At 41.1% G+C, this 18,345-nt stretch overlaps 2 protein-coding genes and 1 long non-coding RNA gene across 3 annotated transcripts; 1 reads left to right on the forward strand and 2 right to left on the reverse strand.

Moving 5' to 3' along the window:
• Positions 1-117: 117 nt before the first annotated feature.
• Positions 118-3,802, forward strand: atraid (all-trans retinoic acid-induced differentiation factor). The gene is made up of 7 exons (XM_082505684.1): positions 118-259; positions 444-577; positions 1,128-1,196; positions 1,810-1,881; positions 1,963-2,084; positions 2,180-2,280; positions 2,372-3,802. Exons 1-7 carry the CDS (start codon positions 167-169, stop codon positions 2,474-2,476), a joined length of 696 nt encoding a protein of 231 aa, XP_082361810.1. The 5' UTR covers positions 118-166; the 3' UTR covers positions 2,477-3,802.
• A 120-nt stretch (positions 3,803-3,922) lies between these two features.
• eif2b4 (eukaryotic translation initiation factor 2B, subunit 4 delta) lies at positions 3,923-9,474 on the reverse strand. Its single transcript, XM_082505682.1, has 13 exons — positions 9,403-9,474; positions 8,908-8,945; positions 8,623-8,803; positions 8,308-8,523; positions 7,411-7,493; positions 6,362-6,453; positions 6,148-6,262; positions 5,398-5,474; positions 5,185-5,287; positions 4,928-5,061; positions 4,573-4,750; positions 4,318-4,498; positions 3,923-4,205 (listed from the first exon to the last, which is right to left on the reverse strand). The coding sequence occupies exons 1-13, from the start codon at positions 9,422-9,424 to the stop codon at positions 4,006-4,008; spliced, it is 1,620 nt and encodes a 539-aa protein (XP_082361808.1). The 5' UTR covers positions 9,425-9,474; the 3' UTR covers positions 3,923-4,005.
• Positions 9,475-11,567: 2,093 nt separating this feature from the next.
• On the reverse strand, positions 11,568-13,772 carry LOC309689845. The gene is made up of 2 exons (XR_014271527.1): positions 13,302-13,772; positions 11,568-12,012 (listed from the first exon to the last, which is right to left on the reverse strand). It is a non-coding gene; the product is annotated as an uncharacterized lncRNA (long non-coding RNA).
• Between the last annotated feature and the right edge of the window lie 4,573 nt (positions 13,773-18,345).

The raw sequence follows: 18,345 nt of genomic DNA on the forward strand, positions 1-18,345 counted from the left end.
GGCATAATTTTATACTATTGTTTGTGATTGTGTGTAACAGAGAGCGTACAGAAGCAGGTAATGTTAGTTAAAATCCCATAAAATCCTGCAAACGTCATAAAATGCTGGACCCGCTTCCTGTCACGTGCCCTGCTGCGGCCTGATCATGTGACTCCAGTTGCTAAAAATGAAAGCTTTATGTAGCTGTATGAGATTTGTGGCGCTTGTTTTGATCCTTAATTTATTTTTCCAAGCAAGTTATCAGCTGACCGAGCTGCAGGTAAGGCTGGGCTTTCTAAATGCAATAACTGTAGTCTTTACTTCAACAACTCTGTGGCGCATATATATTACTAATAATACAACAGGTTCTGGTGTAGCTGTATGTGCCAGAAAGGAAATGGCCAGCAAGATTGTTGTTTACAGGTGTCCCCCCTCCCTCTCTTTGTTATGACGTGTAACCACAGGTATGTAACCTGTGTGGCGGGACCATCCTAAACAGCTCCGAGGTCGGTCACTTTTGCTTCTTATCCGCTGGACGGATAGACGGGCGTTGCTGTTTGAGAAATGACACCACAAACGACCCTGAACACATCATCGGGTAGGATTTGCTGCTTTCAGGGTCCGTCGGAAACAGAATTTACACCCAAGCTAAGATTTGTTAAGCTATTTTGTGAATAACTGTTAAAAAAAAAAAGAAAATGTAAATGTCTTTTTCCTTCTAGTGACTTCCAATGCTGACTGTGTATTAACTTGTGGGAAAGGTTTCGTCTTCATAATCTCACTAACAGACAGGAGGCTGAGCTGGAGGTGGCAGAATTGGTAGTGCTAGCATTTTCATTAGGAAGTACAGCTCAATTTGGGTTTTTTGGAGACACAGTTAGAGAGGCAAAGCTGAGATGGTTTGGATAGTGGGATATATTGGACAAAGGGTGTTGAATGTGGATCTGGCAGGCAGAATAAAAAGAGGAAGACCACAGAAATGATTCATGGATATAATGAAGAAGCACATGCACAGTTGGTAGAGAAGGATGCTAGGGATAGGGTGAGATGGAGGCAGATGATCAAATTTGGTAGTGACCCCTAAAGAGTGCAGCTGAAAGAGGAAGTTCTTCATTATCTGAACTTTATTTGTGTTTTTTGTTTGTCAGGTTGGATCTGTCCAACTGTTCACTAACTTGTGTGCAGGATCTTCAGGGAGCATCAACAGCTTTCATGATGTAAGAACAGTAAATACAGTTTCACATCTTTTTTTGCACAAATAATCCTCTCGTCTGCACGCAAAACAACAGAAGCTCCTGCTTACACATGCTTTTTCTTTGATTGTAAGGTTATTTTTAATTCAAAAGGAAATAACTGCTCTTATCGCTACTCCACAGTTTACATTTCATATGAAAAATTGTAGTAAAAGCCTGTATTGGTGTACTGAGAAAGACAAATGACACATGTGCAGGCGATTCCTCAGAATGATCTTCATGTTCATAAAAGCATTCTTGAGCAGCAGGAGTTTAGGAAAGTTTCTATTTCTGGCCATGCATAACAACTTTTATCTCCCCTTCTGGCAAGCACTAAAATGATTTAACTTCACAAAAAATAAATATAACTGAAGCAAATAAGGAAGACACAGGGCGGCTGTGGTTGAGCAGTTTCTCTACCAAATGGTTCACATATTGAAGTATCCTTGGGCAAGATGTATCAAAGTTAAACAAAGTGTTTTAGGCATAGATACAAGTGCAGTGTGACTGGATGACTGATAGTTGTACTAGAAAGTGCTAGTGTTTTTATCTATGTGGTCGCTCTTTTAAATGCATCCTATAAATGTTTATATTACAGAGACCTCTCGTTCAATCCCCTTGTCAACATCAGTGATACAGCTTTTCAAGGATTTAATAAGTTAAACTACATGTAAGTATTTTACCCAAATTATGACAGATTCTCCTCAGTGTTAGATTGAGATTATTTTTTTCTAACTTAATTTCTCTGTAGGATTTTACCACAAAATATAGATTGTCCGGGAAGCAACACATCTTGGGAAAAGGTTAAAATCAAAGAGGGAAATCGCCATTGTGAAGGCCAAAGGAATATATGCAACGAGACTGGACAACTGTGTAAGTTCCTAACTTTTGCTGTGACACATGCCATCTAAAACTACAGTTAAATATGTTACACGTGACTTCTATTCATACTTGTTGGTAATCCACAGCAATGAACTGTCCAGAGAACTCCCTCTGTGCCCCCTTCGGCCCAGGCTTCTTTGAGTGCAGCTGCGCTGAAAACTTCCGTGGATACAAGTGTCTTCGAGAGGTTGGTTCTGCAAGCAGCTTTATGCAAATCACCTTTTGATGCTAAGCTTTTCGATTATTTAAAGTTGTGCATTTGTTAAAACTGTCCATAGGGGGAGTTCCCAGCTCTGCAAGTCTTTGGGCCTCTTGCAGCTTCTACGGTTGTGATCTCGGTTCTTCTGTGGGCCACCCAGAGACGTAAAGCCAAATCACTCTAAAGCTGAACCTTAGTCAGCTGGTTTTAATCTCAAACTGACTGTTCTTAAAGGGAAGATACTGATAGGGGAAAATGCTGACAAAGTCTGAGGGGACTTTTACAGGGCTTCTTTTAAATGTGTTTTTATTCATTTTACACCTTTTTGAGGTCTGTTGTATTTTTTGTTTCAAGGAAATTTACACGTTTGACCTCAAAGATGTTTCAGTGCAATTTTAAAGAAAAGATTTGCTCCGCATTTCAAATATTTTTGTCAAAAATGACCACTATTAGCACATCAATTATATTTGTAAATGTATTTGACTGACACCATGTGATAGAAGGGAAAACACTGTGTTTTACAAAATCCTTCAGAAACTATGTGCACTTACACAAATACTGTCTTCAGTCCTAAAACCTGTCTGGGCAGACGTGCTGAATTTACACTTTACTGACAGCAAAGACTAAGTTTGTTTTAAGGGTGCAAGCTTATTTGACATCTTTAAAAATTATTTTAATAGTCCAATAGGTTAAATTCCTTATTTTTTTTTCTATGTAGTTGAGCGACACAAAATCCTTTCTTTTGCAACAAACCTCTTTTTGAAGTGTGATGTTTTTATTTACATCTTTAATTTCAATTTCAGACAAAACACAAAATGTGGAAGATACTTGTCTGTTACAGCCACATTTTGTTTATAGGCCACATGTGCTAAATGTCTTGAGATTCAAGGGTAACCTCCTTTGATACTCTTCTCCAGTGAGATTCAGGGTTCTACTGAAGATTTTAAAACAGGATATCTGTTTCTATGCTTCGAGTATCATGTTTACATTATGCATATACAGGATTTAATTGTACATTAACTGATTTTCTAGCTGTTAAAATGTTGTGTTCTCCCATTGGGAAAATTCAGTGTTGAAGGGCAGCTCTAGTTGCTCTATGTTCAATACATTGCTTCTGGCTAAATAAGTTGTCTGAATGTTAATGCACTGACTAAATATTGCAACTAATAAATAATTCTTGTAAGGAGAGAGTGCATCTACAGCATGCAGAATATTTCTCCTGGTTTTAACTGAACTTGGTGACGATATATGAGCAGTGAGAACATAAACTCCTAGCTGCTTTACCAAAAACTGTAGTACCTGGTTAATGTCTTACTTTTCTTTTGTCATTAAACCTAACTTTATGGGAGCCATAACATTTATCTGATGCTTCAACTCCAACTGTAATTAGGAAAAATTTCTGTCTTGTTTCAAATTGCATGCCATGGTTAATAACTAGTGTTGTGACGCTCAGTGGGATTGTATTGACAATTAATTGTTCTGTTTCTAATAAACAGTGGGTCTTATAACATCTAGCACTACTTTTTTTTTAATAAACAGAACAGCCTTGTCACATTAGGCCAGGAAATATATTTCCATTCATCCAATACTACCATAAAAACACACATGGACTCAATTTAAAAAGCATATGTCACTTCAGATATATATTTATTGCATGCTAAAAGCACAATTTGTTGTGTGTGTACAAGCTCTGGTGCACACAAACTGAGTTGTTCACTGGTCCACGTTTTTGACTCGCAGCACCACGGGGACAGAGGTACACGGGATCATCCCGAGCTCTGTGATGACTAGATCTACGAAATCAGGCGGCGTCACGTCGTAGACCAGGTTAAGAAGGCCGAGAGAGGACTCGTTCTCCCATCCCTCCAGCGGAGTCGTTCCTTTACGGGTTACAATGAGGTCGTCGGGGTCATCTGGAAAGCAAAGATGAGGATAAACTGGTGTATGGAAATAAAGTTGAGCAAAAGGACAAATTGAGCTGAAAGGCTCGCAGACATTTATGTAGCAACTGAACACTTTCCATACCGAGTTCATTAGATACAAAGGAGTCTGTCTGCACCCTGTCGCAGAACTTGTAGGTCTCACAACACACCAGCACAGGCACATTAAAAGCTTTGGCCACCAGAGCTATCTGTGATGTCCCCACTCGAGACATGACGTAACCATTAGCCAGCAGAGCATGAGCACCAAGGAAAACCTTTGACACCTAGAAGAGAATAAAACTCATTGTGCTTAGAACCAAATATTTTGGGGTTTACTCTAGTGTAGCTCCATGATTACCTCTGGAAGGATGTAAGAGACAGCAGAGATAAGAACATAGGTGCAGCTGATGCCTTTCTGGACCAGGCGCCTCAGGGCCTCCTTGCCCTCTAGCCGAGGCCTGCTGTCCACAACAATAACACGGAATTTTCTGTTCTTCTCAAAGGCCTTGCAAAGGATGTGGTTGACCAGTGACGAGCTGTCAGGGAGGAGAGAGGAACATTTAATGTCAGGACAAAAATGCGGAAGGAAGGTTGCATCTAACCAAAACAGGGAAGAGAAAGCGTTAAGAATAAACAATTAAGCAATGCTCGCTAATAAAGAACAGATTTAACAGCTGAAACCAAGTACATGCACACAGCTTTTAGAGACTTACCATCCATAAACTAGGATCACATCTCCATCACTGATCTTTTGTTTTTCTATGGCGCACTTGGCAATAGCTACACCAGCGAGAATAATCTTCTCATTAATGTAGGACTCGATACAGTTGAGCAGTTTGTTCTTTGCCTAAAAACAAAAGGAAGTGCATGAGTTCTCAAGTATTGGAAACTTAAAATGAACCACACAGTGTGATAAAAGTCTCATTACTTAAACAGATTATGTGATTGCAAATACACGAGTGTCACTAACCTCGTCTTCTTTACAGTTACTAGGAATATTAGAGATCTCCTTCTTGATGTATTTGATTGCATTACCCATGCTGGCTGACAGAGGGCGACACTGATTCAGAAAACTGAAATAAAAACAAAGCAAAAGGAATGATTTCATGTGTTAAACCAAAAACGTGTCAGTAGTGTAGGAAATAATGATGAATGACTAAAATCAGTATTTTTCTTCCTTTACCTGATATAAGGTTTTAGCTTGTTGACCAAGTCTCTTGATAGCTCTTCATTTTGAGGTGTAGTGTAATCCCTTATTACCTGAAGGGAAAAATGAAACACTGGACTTTGACTGGGCCATTACAACATTCTTTTCTTTTCCAGTCATTCTGTTGTAGATTTGCTGCTGTGCTTGCGATCGTTGTCCTGTTGCATGACCCAATTAAGGCCAGACTTTTAGGTGTCAGACAGATGGCCTCACATTGACTTTACAATACTTTTATATACATAGGAGCTCGTAGTAAACTCAGTGACTACAAAGTGCCCAGGTCCTGTGGCTGTAAAACAAGCCCAGATGCAACTTTGAAAAGCTAAGCTATACCACCATATTCTTTTTAGAAAGAATAAGCTTTCCCTATGACAACACTTCCAAACAAACCATACTTGTTCAGTGTTTTTCTAACTGTACTGTCATGAACTCACTGAGGCGTGTAGAGTCTGAGATCTAGTCCTTGAATTTTTTTTTTTTTGCAGCTTCTCTGAGCATTACACGCTCTCAACTTGGTGTGAATTTGAGATTGTATCTACCTGATTTTAATGACCAGATTCACTTTTACAATGTCTCCTGATAAGTAAAAACATGGACCCTCTCCAATACTGGCCGACTTCTTTGTAACTGACTGCAGTCAAACGGTCACTGTGACAGCCTTAGCCTTGCCCATGAGAGAGGGAACAGTGGGGTTTGAAGAATGAATGGTCTATGTTGGGACTGTACCTGTTTGAAAGCATGCAGCAGGGCGACAGAGCGAGCATTGGATCCTGCAACAATGCCGTGTGAATACTGCAAACCCAGCCTGACAATAGCGGGATGAATCACTGTGGAAGGAATGCTGCAAACCACAAAAGAGATTTAAGGAAATCTTAAGAGGTTACATCTTATAACATGACATAAACAACACACTGTAACATACAATTTAAAGTCAGTTTACCTGAGTTGCTGTGTTAGAGGAGCTTTGCGACTGTACTGGTGGAGATGAGAAAACAGGCTGACTTTGTAGCCATAATCTGAGCGCAGCGGGATCTGAAATGCACAAAATGTACACCAGGTCAGAGATTACAGCTGAGTTAATGAGGTGAAAACAGGGAGTCTGTAGACTGTGCTCATTAAGAGTTACATTAAACTTTGAATTCTGTGTAGACCTAATAGAAAGAAAACTGACAAAATTAAAAATTACTGTTATAATAAATTATGACTAACAGAACAGCAGCAAGCAACGGACAGCCTGGTGTTTCGGTGACCACAGCAAACAACACACATACTGTAAAACCTACTTGCCAACTTAACAGCTGTCTACATGGAAGAGATGTTTTTACATCTCTACCATTAAGTTTGTAACAACCAACAATAATGGGTTAAACCGGATTAAGATAACAGGTTAGCAACTGAAACAGAACCAAAAAGGTTAAAGGCACACATTCTGTAAAGCCAGACGCCGATGGCTTATACCTTTTTAGCAGCATAGTGCTCTGGTGTCTGAAAGAAATGTTGGATACAGTCACATGCAATCACAACTGCTGGTTACTGGCTGCAATGACTCAACCAAATAAAGTTACTTTATTTTGGAGTTACTGTACAAATAACAGGAATTCTATTTATGTATACAACTGACTGACTTTTGTTTAATTAGAGAATGTCTCAGATTTAACTAGTAAAAGCTTAGATTTCCAAAAACGAACCATGCACCTGCAGGAAATGTCACACTTCTGTCCAATATAACATGTTGTAAACATACCAGCAGTGTTTTTTTCCATCAACTGAATTTGTTTACAATACAGTATGTTAGATTCAAACAAAAATAGTTACTTGAAGCATCCAAGATCAAGCCATTTTCATAAAATAAGTCAAACATTTCCCGATGAATCTATCCATCCTTACAACAAATTAAAAGGTTACTTAGAATCACTATGTATCGTGTGTATTCAGTGTGTCTTGAATCATTTTTAAGGGTCTTCAGAAGTTCCTCACAGCAATACTGACCTGTTGCCTTTCCAACTTCTTGGCAAGTTTCTTTAAAACGTCTGGGTTGTCCACTTGAATGTGTTCAGGGAGCCTCTTCACCACTGAAAATGCAAAGAGTGTTAATATTCTCCAGTTTGCTGACGAGCCAAAAAATTCTGCTGGTCGTTTGGGAGATGCTAAATAGCTGTACTGCGAAGCAGGATTTTATGTTATCCAGGTATTTGCACTGTCAAATTTGAACAAAGACTAAGGCTACATTCACACGTACAAGGGTATTTTTGGAATCTGAGATTTTCCGTTTTTAAAAAAAATCCCGTCCACACGTGCAGTTTTAAAAAATATCTCCATTCACATGTAAATAGGCTAAACTTTATCAAGTCTTGTCTAGCCTTACTGACCAAAGCATTTAAAGCTTACACTTTTGATATATTATTACGTTACAGTCATTTTCCCCTCTTACACACTCATATTGATGGTCTGTCTGCAGCAGCTGTATTGCTTTCAGTCTGTATTACATGTTTAATGTCTTCATATTTTCCCATATTTCTGTACAGGTTCACCTTCCAAAATCAGTCGCTCTACTGCTGATACACTTATTACCATTGCCACCGATATCACATGACCTTGACCTTTACATTTAACACTTCACTGGCACCAAAACCTTGTTGGTGAAGTTACCACCAGTCAGTCTTGTTTCAGCATATTTCCCTGCAGCCAATCATGAGGCCAACGTTTGACCCTACAACAATCACTGATCACTGTTAGTCTGTATTTATCACAGCCAGCTTCTGTGTTGGCAAAAACAGCTTCTCAAAGTTCTACAGGTAGCTGTCTGTTGTTCTGACTTGATTATTTTGAGTTAGATTATCCAAAAGATAAAACTGAACGCGCAAATGTTAGGTGCAACAGCAGTACCTGGCTGCAGATCACTGGGCGGAGCTTTTGGTTTGCTCGTGGCTGCCTGCTGTCCTGTCTCTCCCTTCTTGGTCTGTTTGCTGGCCCTCTCAGCCTCTTGCCGAGCTCTCCTCTCAGCTTTCAGCTCCGCTTTAGTCTTTGTTGGCTTGTCCGCCGGCACAGAAGCCTCCGAGGCAGGCACAGAAACAGGTGCAGTAGCAGGCACTGCTGAAGGAGCTGACAAAGACCATAACAGACACAGATGTTAGGATAAAGAATGAATCACACTGTGCACCCAGATACAACAACACTTGCTGCTGCCTAAATGGGAGGCACCTTTCTGCACTGTGGGTTGTGTCGGGGGCTGGGATGCTGGAGCTGCTGAAGTGACCGGCTTCTTCTCCTTCTCATTTTCCTGTGATGCCTTGTCATCTTTTTTCTCTTTGATTTTTTTCTGCTGTTTCTTCTCTTTCCTCAGCCGTTGCTTTTCCTCCTTGGTTAGGTCTTTGCCTTCACTCTGTCACGTGACAGGAAGAGGCGTCAAGAAAAACCTAACTATTAAGGAAAGCATTTATCCACACAAAAGGCTGTAATAAATTTCAAGAAAACACCTAGACTAACCTTTGCGCGTTCGATTTCATCTTTCCTCCCGGGTCCGTCTGTAAGACGAGCAACAGAGGATGATAATATTAGGTTATTTAGCATTATAACGTAGTTCTGTTACTTTTTCCACAAGAGGCGGTGATATTAAGGTCGAGTCTGTTAGCTGCTTTTAGTTTGCACCGTGTCAACGAAATCAGTAACAAAACAAGTGTAGTGCATCATCGTCACAGCACAGTGACAACTAGAAACATGAGTATTGTACATTTTAAAACTACTCGAAAAGATGATGCAATACATTCTCTGTCTACGGCATGAGTACCGTTTACATGCTCTCGACGCTAACGTTAGCAGGTCTAGCATCTGGGAAATTAACTTTGCTACCAGCTAATAACAAAGTCTACATAATAAGCGCTGTGAGTATGAGATACTTCTTCGTAACTCCTGCAACTAAAGAATAAGAACCAAAAGGAAAAACCAAATGAACTACAGCTATTTACACACTCTGAAACCCACCTATCACTCCACTGTCAGCCATGTTTACGATGCTGCTTCACCTCCTCTTCTGCTGTAGAAACTACTACCATAGAAACGTATATCGCCCCCTGGTGGATGACGTTGTATGTTGATGAGTGTGTGCACATTAATATTAAGCATATTGATTTGCTCTCCTGATATTTAGACTATAGTATTGATATTTTAATCTTTGCCTTATGCCCATTAAACATTAATACTATTTTCCAAATAGTATTAATGTTTAATGGGTGTTATTAAGGCTCACTCAGTGACATACTGTTATTTATTTTATGTTTAGATGTGATTCTAAAGGCCGAACTTGCTACATCAACAAAAATAAAATAAAATCTAAAACTATTAAACTTCCTACATCATTAAGTAGCCTACTGTGAAAAAGTCTTGAGCATTCCCTTATTTCTTTAAACAAAAAATCTTTTGAGTATTATACATATGAACATTACAAGGGGAAATAAATAAATAGTGTTATGTATATACAGTTTTGGTTACTGCACGTAGAATTAAGTACTGCACAGTGATTGCACAGTAGAGGGAATCACTGTGCAATACATAGAGGGAATATTGAATATTGAAGTGAATATTGGAATATTGATCTGGTCAGTTAAGTAGCAGAGGGGGTTGTTGATCAGTTTTATCTGTTTTGGTGTGAATAAATTCACAACAGGTGCACTAGAGAGAAAACAATGAGACACCCCCATAACACTAATTATTTTACAGATGGAGGCCACTAACCTTTTTTCCAATTCTGGCATTGAAATGTCACATTGCCAGAAGGCTTGATGTGTCTCCTTACACAGTCTCAACAGCAAGGAAGAGATTCCAAGAGACAGGCAGTCACTCTAGGAGAACTGGACGAGGTCGTGGAAGGTCCTTAACCCACCAACAGAACTGGTATATGCTCCTTTGTCTAACAAGGAACAGGGTGAAATGAACTACAAACTACAACCGGACTGATTAGGAATGTTATTTTGGTGACTTTGCTGTAATGATAAGGGCAAAGGTTCATAATGAAAATCCATCCATCCATCCATCCATTGGGTAGGAGATATGTAAACCCTGGACAGATTGCCTGTCTATTCCTGATTAAAATGCTGACGTTAAATATCAGTTTACTGTCTATATTATGATCCAGTGAATTACAACTTCAGCATCCTGGCTTTTGGTCAGTGATTTCAATAACAGCAGCAGATTTAGCTGGTTTTGACAAAAGGTTTGAAGTGAAAAAGTTGGTAAGGGATGTGCAGCGCTGTTCTTTGTATGCTTATTTGCATCCCCATTACATCTGCATGCTTAGAGGAAGTTTATTTTCATGGAGACAGCTGGAGTGTCATTTTTGTGTGTATATTATCCTCCATCACAAAATAGACTGAAGACAGATTTTATTGTCCCACATTGTAGGAAATTTGGATCAGGTTTCCACCCAGGCTGTATTTATAAAAAATGTTTAAACACACATGAAATATGAGTGAAACAAGAACAAAAATACACAGACATAAGCATATGTGCTATTTATAGACCTATACAGTAGAGTGCAAAATAACTGTAAAATTCATGCAAACACTAAAAGTAAAAAGATCTGTCATTTTTTATTGATACATCCCTACCTCATCATTTAAAACTGAGCTTGAAGTTGGGATAAAAGAGATTTATTCTAGCTCTAGTCAGGCAGCACAGTGATATTCTAAACCTCCGAGTGGTACTTGGTGTGTAGCTCATATAGCGCAGGGTTATTAGATTGTTGGCTTGCCTCTGCACAGCCTGTTTGTAAATAGTCTGCAGGCATGTGTACACTCCACACCCACACAGAAGGCAACCTAGCTAGAAACAGCATATTACTGTATATATACATCATGCGTGCTATCCATGGTACTGAATTCTCTGGCCCGGACTGTAATATTAGCTTTTCCCATCTATTCTACAGTGTCTATCCCTGCACTGCTACACCTGCGTTCTTTTTCTGTTTAAATAATTTACTAAGTTATACTTTGCTGCCATTTTAGGCCTCATATTTATATCATCTCATACTGGGTCAGAGTCTATTCTGCAGAATAAGGTGGACTCAACTGCTAGACTTAATGTATCGTTGTGTTTTTCCTCGAGTACACAATGGACTGAACGTGAATCAGAAGAACAGGAATTCAACACTGTACATCATCAGTGATCTTTTATTTGGTTTCTAGTCACATATTACCATGGACAATCAACATAGTGCTCCTAAAGAAGATTCACGTTGCATCTGTGCTGTAAAATCTATTCTATTCACCACCTCCAGATTAAGCAGCGCTACACCACAACGTCACTGCGTGTTTGACTCCCAGCCGGTGTGTGCTGACTGAATTCACGGCGCAGTAGCTGGTTGAAGGGGACCAAACCTCACAGAAACACCTGACTTGGTTCCGTTTGACCAGCCACAGCAAGGCGTGTTGCTTCAGCTGCGAGTGGCAGAGCAAGAGGCAGAGCAGGAGGGGAGGGGCAGTCAGGAGGAAAGGTTACAGGGGTAAAGGTCACGGAAAAAGAGGGACATGAGAAAGACGGTAGGAGATGGACATCATCTGCAGGCAGTAAGGGCTGCTGAATCCTCTTCAGTCTTACCTGATGGAACACACAGAGAGAGAAAAGGAGAAGTTACAGCACAGGAACAAGTGCCTCCGTGTTACCAAGCAAATAGTTCCTATTTAGAGGCTTGAGAACTCTGACAGCCGGTGACATCTCTCCGTTTCCTTCCAAATCCAGCCCACGGCAGTGAACTTTCACCCTCAGTGACAGCTCCTGCATCTCTGCCCTTCCCTCCCCTCTTCCCTTTTTGAGAGCTCTGCGGTTGCTATAATGGGTGACAGCTGTGCTCTGTCAATCCTCCTTGACTGTCAGCAGTTGGGGCAGGGCAGGAATTTTTCAAGAAGTCCCTGAGACCCGATCAGCGGCCCTGGGAGTAATGCTAACTGCACACGTGCCTGAGCTGAAGGAGAGGGAACAGGCCTTTCACCTGTTGTCCTGCCCCACACACACACACACACACACACACACACACACACACACACACACACACACACATGGTCATGAACTCTGACACCCCCCAAATGGTAAATGGCCTGTATTTGTATAGCTCTTTACACAACACACACACACACACACACACACACACACACACACACACACACACACACACACACACACATATAAAGTAGACAGACACCCTCACACAATTTTCTGAATGAAGACAAATGAAAGGACAATATGAGAAATGTCGACGTCGATGCTCAGGTCCCCTTGAAACCACACACTTCCTTACATTCCATAAGTGGCGTATTAATATGGGGATATAAGGAAGCATGTGCTCACAAGGGACAACAACTGGATTCGCTGCTCCTCGAGACACAAAGCACCCTTTCATAGCCACGCGTGAAGAGTAGCGGGAAGAACCGGCTTAACAGCGGTTAACTGTGACAGAGTGAGTGAGTGAATAAAGGAATAATGGAGCATGAGAGGCACAGAATGGTGGCTTCTATCATCTCCATGAAGCTAGAAGCAATTTGTATGGGTTAAACCTGACCATTGTTTTATTAGACAAATAAAAAGTGAATTTTCTGAGACTGACAGATGACGGGACTGATCATACTGGCAGATACTTGATGGATAATGCCAGTGTGATGCTGCTGAAATGAGTTTAAATAACTCAGGCGGGTGAGGCAAATACCGGCTCCCATCAAACAAAGGTCATCGTCCTTTTTTTATTTCCCAAACATCGTGCCATGCCAAGTCAACGTGATGCCGACAGTTGTGTCAAGTGATCCTTAAAAGCGGAAAAAAATTCAATTCATTTTAATTGCAACCTCTTATTAAAATAGCTTGAGCTGATTTTTAAAAAAATGCGTTTTACTCACCTTCGTCTGGTCTCCTTGCGCCTCCTCTTGTGGTTTTCTCACGGTGAGTAAATGGGGTTAAGATGAAGGCCTCAGTCCACCTCTCCTTCACAAGTGGTGACTTCCTTGATAAATCTAAACACTTCTGAACCAAATGGCCACCAGAAAGTCTGTCTCGTCTACTGTAATTAGACTAGGACGACTCCTCTGAGAGGCACCAGATTTCCTGATTCTTTCCTGCATCACATCTCAGCTTCCCCTCACCTGACACAACTGGCTGCCATGTTGTGCTGTGTCTTCAGTAAAAGTGAGAGAAAGCTGGTTTGATACCAGATTTTTACTCATATTGTGCTGAAGTTAAGCTGAAACCACACAAGCACAGTAACCCGAAGATTCTGTTGCCTGACATATGACTTTGTCTCTTCCTGCGCTGTGAACTAAAGTTTTAGAAGGAGAAATCACAGGAGTGATTCAAAAACAGACAAAACTCAGACCAACCTTACTCCTCATCCCTGAAGTTGTCCTCTGCCTTTTATCCACCCTTTAAAGCCAAGCTCATGAAACTAACCCTCCGCTTTCTGAGAACCACTCCCCGGCTTCACCCTCAGCTCTCCTGTGATCACCCATCCTCCTCTGTATCTGGTCAGTGGATTGTGCCCACAGCAGGCCTTGCAGATCGGCCTTTTCTATGGCTCCAGGAGCGGCCCCCTCCAATGCGGCCTCCCACCTGTTGGTGTCCTTTAGAAGCCCGGGCCTCTCCTGCGCCTCCTGTCCGGCCCAATCAGCGCTTTGACAGAGGGGAGCCAGCCTGTGAAATCACACCTCTCAGCTGTTCACACTGGGCTCGAGACATCCTACACCCCTGCCGTTCCTCTGTTCAGGCCCCCCCCACCCCACCCTGCCTCTATTTTACACCGAATGTCAATGGCTCCTTTTTGGATAAAAAAAAAGAAAGGGAAAGAAAAAAGAAAAGAAAAGGGGATACAGGGAGAAACAAGGAAGCAACTGGGTCTGGGGGTACAGTCAGAGCAGCAGTTACGGCAGGCCGTGAGTCACAGCCGAAGCCAAGGTTGAGTTTCAGCCCTCTTTGGCTTCTTTGATTCACTTTAGCTTCATTGCATCGTTTACCGGGGAGGAAAAAGTGACGTATGTGCTTATCAAGTTCACAAAATAACATTTCAGGCCCCTTTATGCGGTGATTCGGGCAACTGAAACAGGTCCCTTTGGGAGACATCACATGATAAGAAGCCTGTATGCTTCACAGTGCACCAAATGTGGCAAATGCTTTGACAAACTGTAAAGTAAACCTCTGTCCACGAAGCATGGCCAGTAGGATATATAGGTGCTCCTGTGGCATCATAAAAAGAAAGCAATAAATTCTTCAGTGGCCACAAGATGACCATTCTGCCACCATGACTCTTAGAACGCAAGCACTCGATGTGAAATGAGCCACTTTAGGAGGCAAAAATCCAAAGCCTGGAAGAATATGTCTTTTCTCAGGATACGTGCTGCCGTATAGAATGACAGGTCTGAAGGTGTGACAGCGCTGAAGCATCTACACGCACTGATCACCAGCAGTGTAGAGGCAAACAGACCCAGGCTCAGGGGGTTCATTTTCCTCTGCAGCAAGCACAAGCTGCTCCACTAAGGTCAACACCTGTGTTCTAAAATCAGCGCCGGGGTTGGGTGTGATAGGAACCCGGGCCTCATTCACAGAAAGCTCAAGCTCAGAGAGAGGGGCTTATATTGAAACCTAACGCTCTCGCTATTTTCGAGGCACTTGCCGTCCACAAATAGCAACCTGGCTGCATCTTTGTGGCTCCCGTTTTTTTTTTCACCCCACAGGATGTTGTCTAAATTCGACAGTTGTTCAATATTTCCCATGGCGCCGAGCCAGGGTGTATCACAAATGCAACATTTCCACTAATGCCAGCGATGTGCCACGGCCTTGCTTGTTACATCTGAGCGCTTGGAATATCAGATGACTTTTGTTGCTGAGTGAATTCTTGGTCGCTCGCACCGGACACGATGGTAAAGACACAAATCATAATCCTTGTGTTCCTCTTTTGCGGGAACAGCTGATCACTGTCACATACTGGCGCACAGGCCGGGGCTTTGCCAGCGAACGCTCTCATCTAATCATCTGTTTCTCCTTCATCATGTGTCATGCATCATTCAGAAGAGCTCACCTTACCCTCTGATTTTTTTTTCATCTGTCTACACCTTTTCTGTTTTTTGTTTTTTTTTATTTGACTTCCAGTCATCCAGTCTGGTGATTCTTTATACTTCCAGAACTCACTGTAAACATGGACACTGGATGACAGGATTTTGACTTGCTCACCAATTTTGAGATCAATTAAATCAACATGGGGGAAAGTCAGTGAAGGGGCTTAAGTGCCCAAGCTGCATGTTATCTTCAAATTGGGCTAGGGAGGTTATTTTTAACTACTGTTCACATACCGGGGCCCCCGTTTGCTAATCACTTTGTTCCCCTCTGTCATACCCATCTGCCCTGCTGCCAATGTCCCACTGCTTCTGGGGAGGTCACAACACACTTCACTTGGCAGGAGGAAATAATTTCCCTCAGGACAGCAGACAGGAGCTTTGAATGATGAACTCCAGAGCAGTTTCTTCAACAGCGGATAATATGGAATTCTATTGGTATAAATAAAGTGGCAGCTGACACCAGACCAGATCTTGCGCATGCACACGCACACGGAGTGACCCCCACCTCTTTTAGCAGGAAAGCTCCTGTAGGAGGTAGTGGTGGTGGTGGAAGGTGGGGATGGGGGGTTAATAAATAACTTAATAACTTAACAACAAATAACTTAGAAGTAAGACTAAAACTGGGATTTGAGATTGTAAAATTGGCATCATGGCAACAGATAATAGCTTAAAGTGTCTAAAAAATTCACACACATTTTTTAATGTATTCTAAAGGCACACTAAAAAGATTAGGAGCTGGCCTAGTTGAAAAAGCAATAGTGAGCTGCTTAATCCTGACAATGGTAAGACGGTACTGTGCTGCTGACTCATTACGTGGTCTGATATTAATGGCGCTCTCTGTCCTTCCCTGGGCACAGCAGTTGCCAGCATCGAGGTTGACACAGCTGCCAAAGGAAGCCCGGTCCGTGTGGCAAAGCAATGGAGCAGAAAGGTCAAAGGTCAGCAGCATTTATGCTGAAAGAGAGAACAGGTGATGGAGAGGTGAAGGAAACTCGCCCACATGATTCAAGGAAAGGACAGAAGGATTTAAACGGATGCTCTGAGGATGTGAGATTTAGGAGTGAGGAAATGCAGCAGTTGGTGACGTCAGCGTCTTTATTGTTTGGTGTTTGGTTAGAAAACAGCAAAGAGTTTTCATTTCATTTCACCAACACAGAGAAAAAAGCTTGTTATTAATGTGGCACCCTAAGTAATTCAATTCAAGTCAGTTTTATTTATATGGCACCAAATCACCACAACAGTTGCCTCGAGGTGCTTGGGACTAGGCTTCAGTCTGATACTGAAGCCATCCAAAGGTGCCAAAACAGGAAACACATCCCACACTTTTCTCACCAGCCCGACAGTTAGGACATGAAAGGGTTCTGGGTGTTACACTGGAGCCTGTGTCACCCTAGAAGGGCCTACTGCAGCAGTCAGAGGTGACACATGAGGTCTGATTTTGGACGATAGCAGGGGACAAATTAAGTACAATTTTATTAAACGATCATATTCACTGTGCTATTGTACCAAAGCATGGTAGGATGTTTTGTCAGCTCAATTACATAATGGCAATGACAGGCTGAAATGACTTCGCAGGCAAGCATATCTAACTGCTAATATTAAAAATCATAGCATCTATTAGTATTAGAAATTACTAAAATGACTTGTTGGAATGTTTCTGTAATGGTTAATCCACAAGTATGTGCCAGCTCTTTAATCAAATAATGTTTTGAGTGCTAAAATGTAACTATTGTTGTTATCCATGAATTTTCAAATTGACTATTTGACAAAATGTTTTTAGTTTTAGATTAAGATGCCAAATTATATTTATTTATTTTCATTTCTGAACAGAAAAAGCAGTTTTAGGGGTTTCTGAAAACCTGATTTCAGGTTTTAATCCTGCCTAATAAATAAAAATATGATTTTTTAAACAAGTTTTTGGTCTAATAAGTTTGTTAAACACTGTCTTTCAAATAATAACTGGATCACTTTGTGAATGTTTCTTGTCATAGAAACCAATACCTGAAGGCGATGTGACACCATACATCCTCCTGTGTATCGATATACAGTATGTGTGTATATAAATAGTAGTAAATCAGATGGAATTTTTACTAAATGCCTCACTGTAGAGGATAATAAAGGGTAATTATAAGGGAAGATATTAAACTGTTACTTGTTCAGGCTCATTATTTCCTCGTAAAATTTCTTAAACTGAACCATTTAGTTTGGATAAGGTTTAACAACTATGTTGTGTATGTAATAAATATTTAGTTTATTTTAATATTTATTTAAAACAACATATGCATTATTGTTGATAAAACAACCAAGTCTTTCACAGAAACAGAAATCATCAAGTGCATGAAACCATTAAAAAAAGGGACTTGATATAAAAATGATACAGCCTAAAAATTAAAAGAATAACAGGATAGTAATTAAAACCAGCAAGAGGGCAGCAAAAATATAACACATTTAGTTTAAAACCAATAAAATAAGCATACATTCAATAAGTCAATCAATAATTGACACTCGTTTTAAACAGTGTAACTACGTGAAGATGCTGTGCACATTTCCATCACAGTTGGTCATGACAAAAGCTCAGTTTTTTCTCACATTAAGCATTCCTTTTCCACGTGATACTTTGCGGTGGCTACTGGCAAAAGAATGAGCAGCCTATGGACACCCAAGCACCCGTGGGGGTCGTGAGTAAGTCAGTTGTCAGTTGACTCCCACCAAAAGGGAACGACAACTGCAGGAGAGCCAGAAGCAAGGGAAGGAAGAGAAGCAAGAGAAGCAACAGCAGCAGTGGCACGGAGATGAAACAGAGATGAGTTTTATGGTGGTCAAAGAGTGCAGGATCAGC

The sequence above is a fragment of the Aulonocara stuartgranti genome (genome assembly GCF_965226115.1).
Source record: "Aulonocara stuartgranti genome assembly, chromosome: 15".
Taxonomy (NCBI): domain Eukaryota; kingdom Metazoa; phylum Chordata; class Actinopteri; order Cichliformes; family Cichlidae; genus Aulonocara; species Aulonocara stuartgranti.

Excerpts from the sequence above, each read along its gene's own strand:
- atraid (XM_082505684.1), top strand. The coding sequence starts at position 167 with ATGAAAGCTTTATGTAGCTGTATGAGATTTGTGGCGCTTGTTTTGATC. Across the intron at positions 578-1,127 it reads GACCCTGAACACATCATCGG|GTTGGATCTGTCCAACTGTT; the intron begins GTAGGATTTGCT and ends TTTGTTTGTCAG. Across the intron at positions 1,882-1,962 it reads TTTAATAAGTTAAACTACAT|GATTTTACCACAAAATATAG; the intron begins GTAAGTATTTTA and ends ATTTCTCTGTAG.
- eif2b4 (XM_082505682.1), bottom strand. The coding sequence starts at position 9,424 with ATGGCTGACAGTGGAGTGATAG. Across the intron at positions 8,946-9,402 it reads GGCTGACAGTGGAGTGATAG|ACGGACCCGGGAGGAAAGAT; the intron begins GTGGGTTTCAGA and ends CTCGTCTTACAG. Across the intron at positions 7,494-8,307 it reads GCCCAGTGATCTGCAGCCAG|TGGTGAAGAGGCTCCCTGAA; the intron begins GTACTGCTGTTG and ends TTGCATTTTCAG.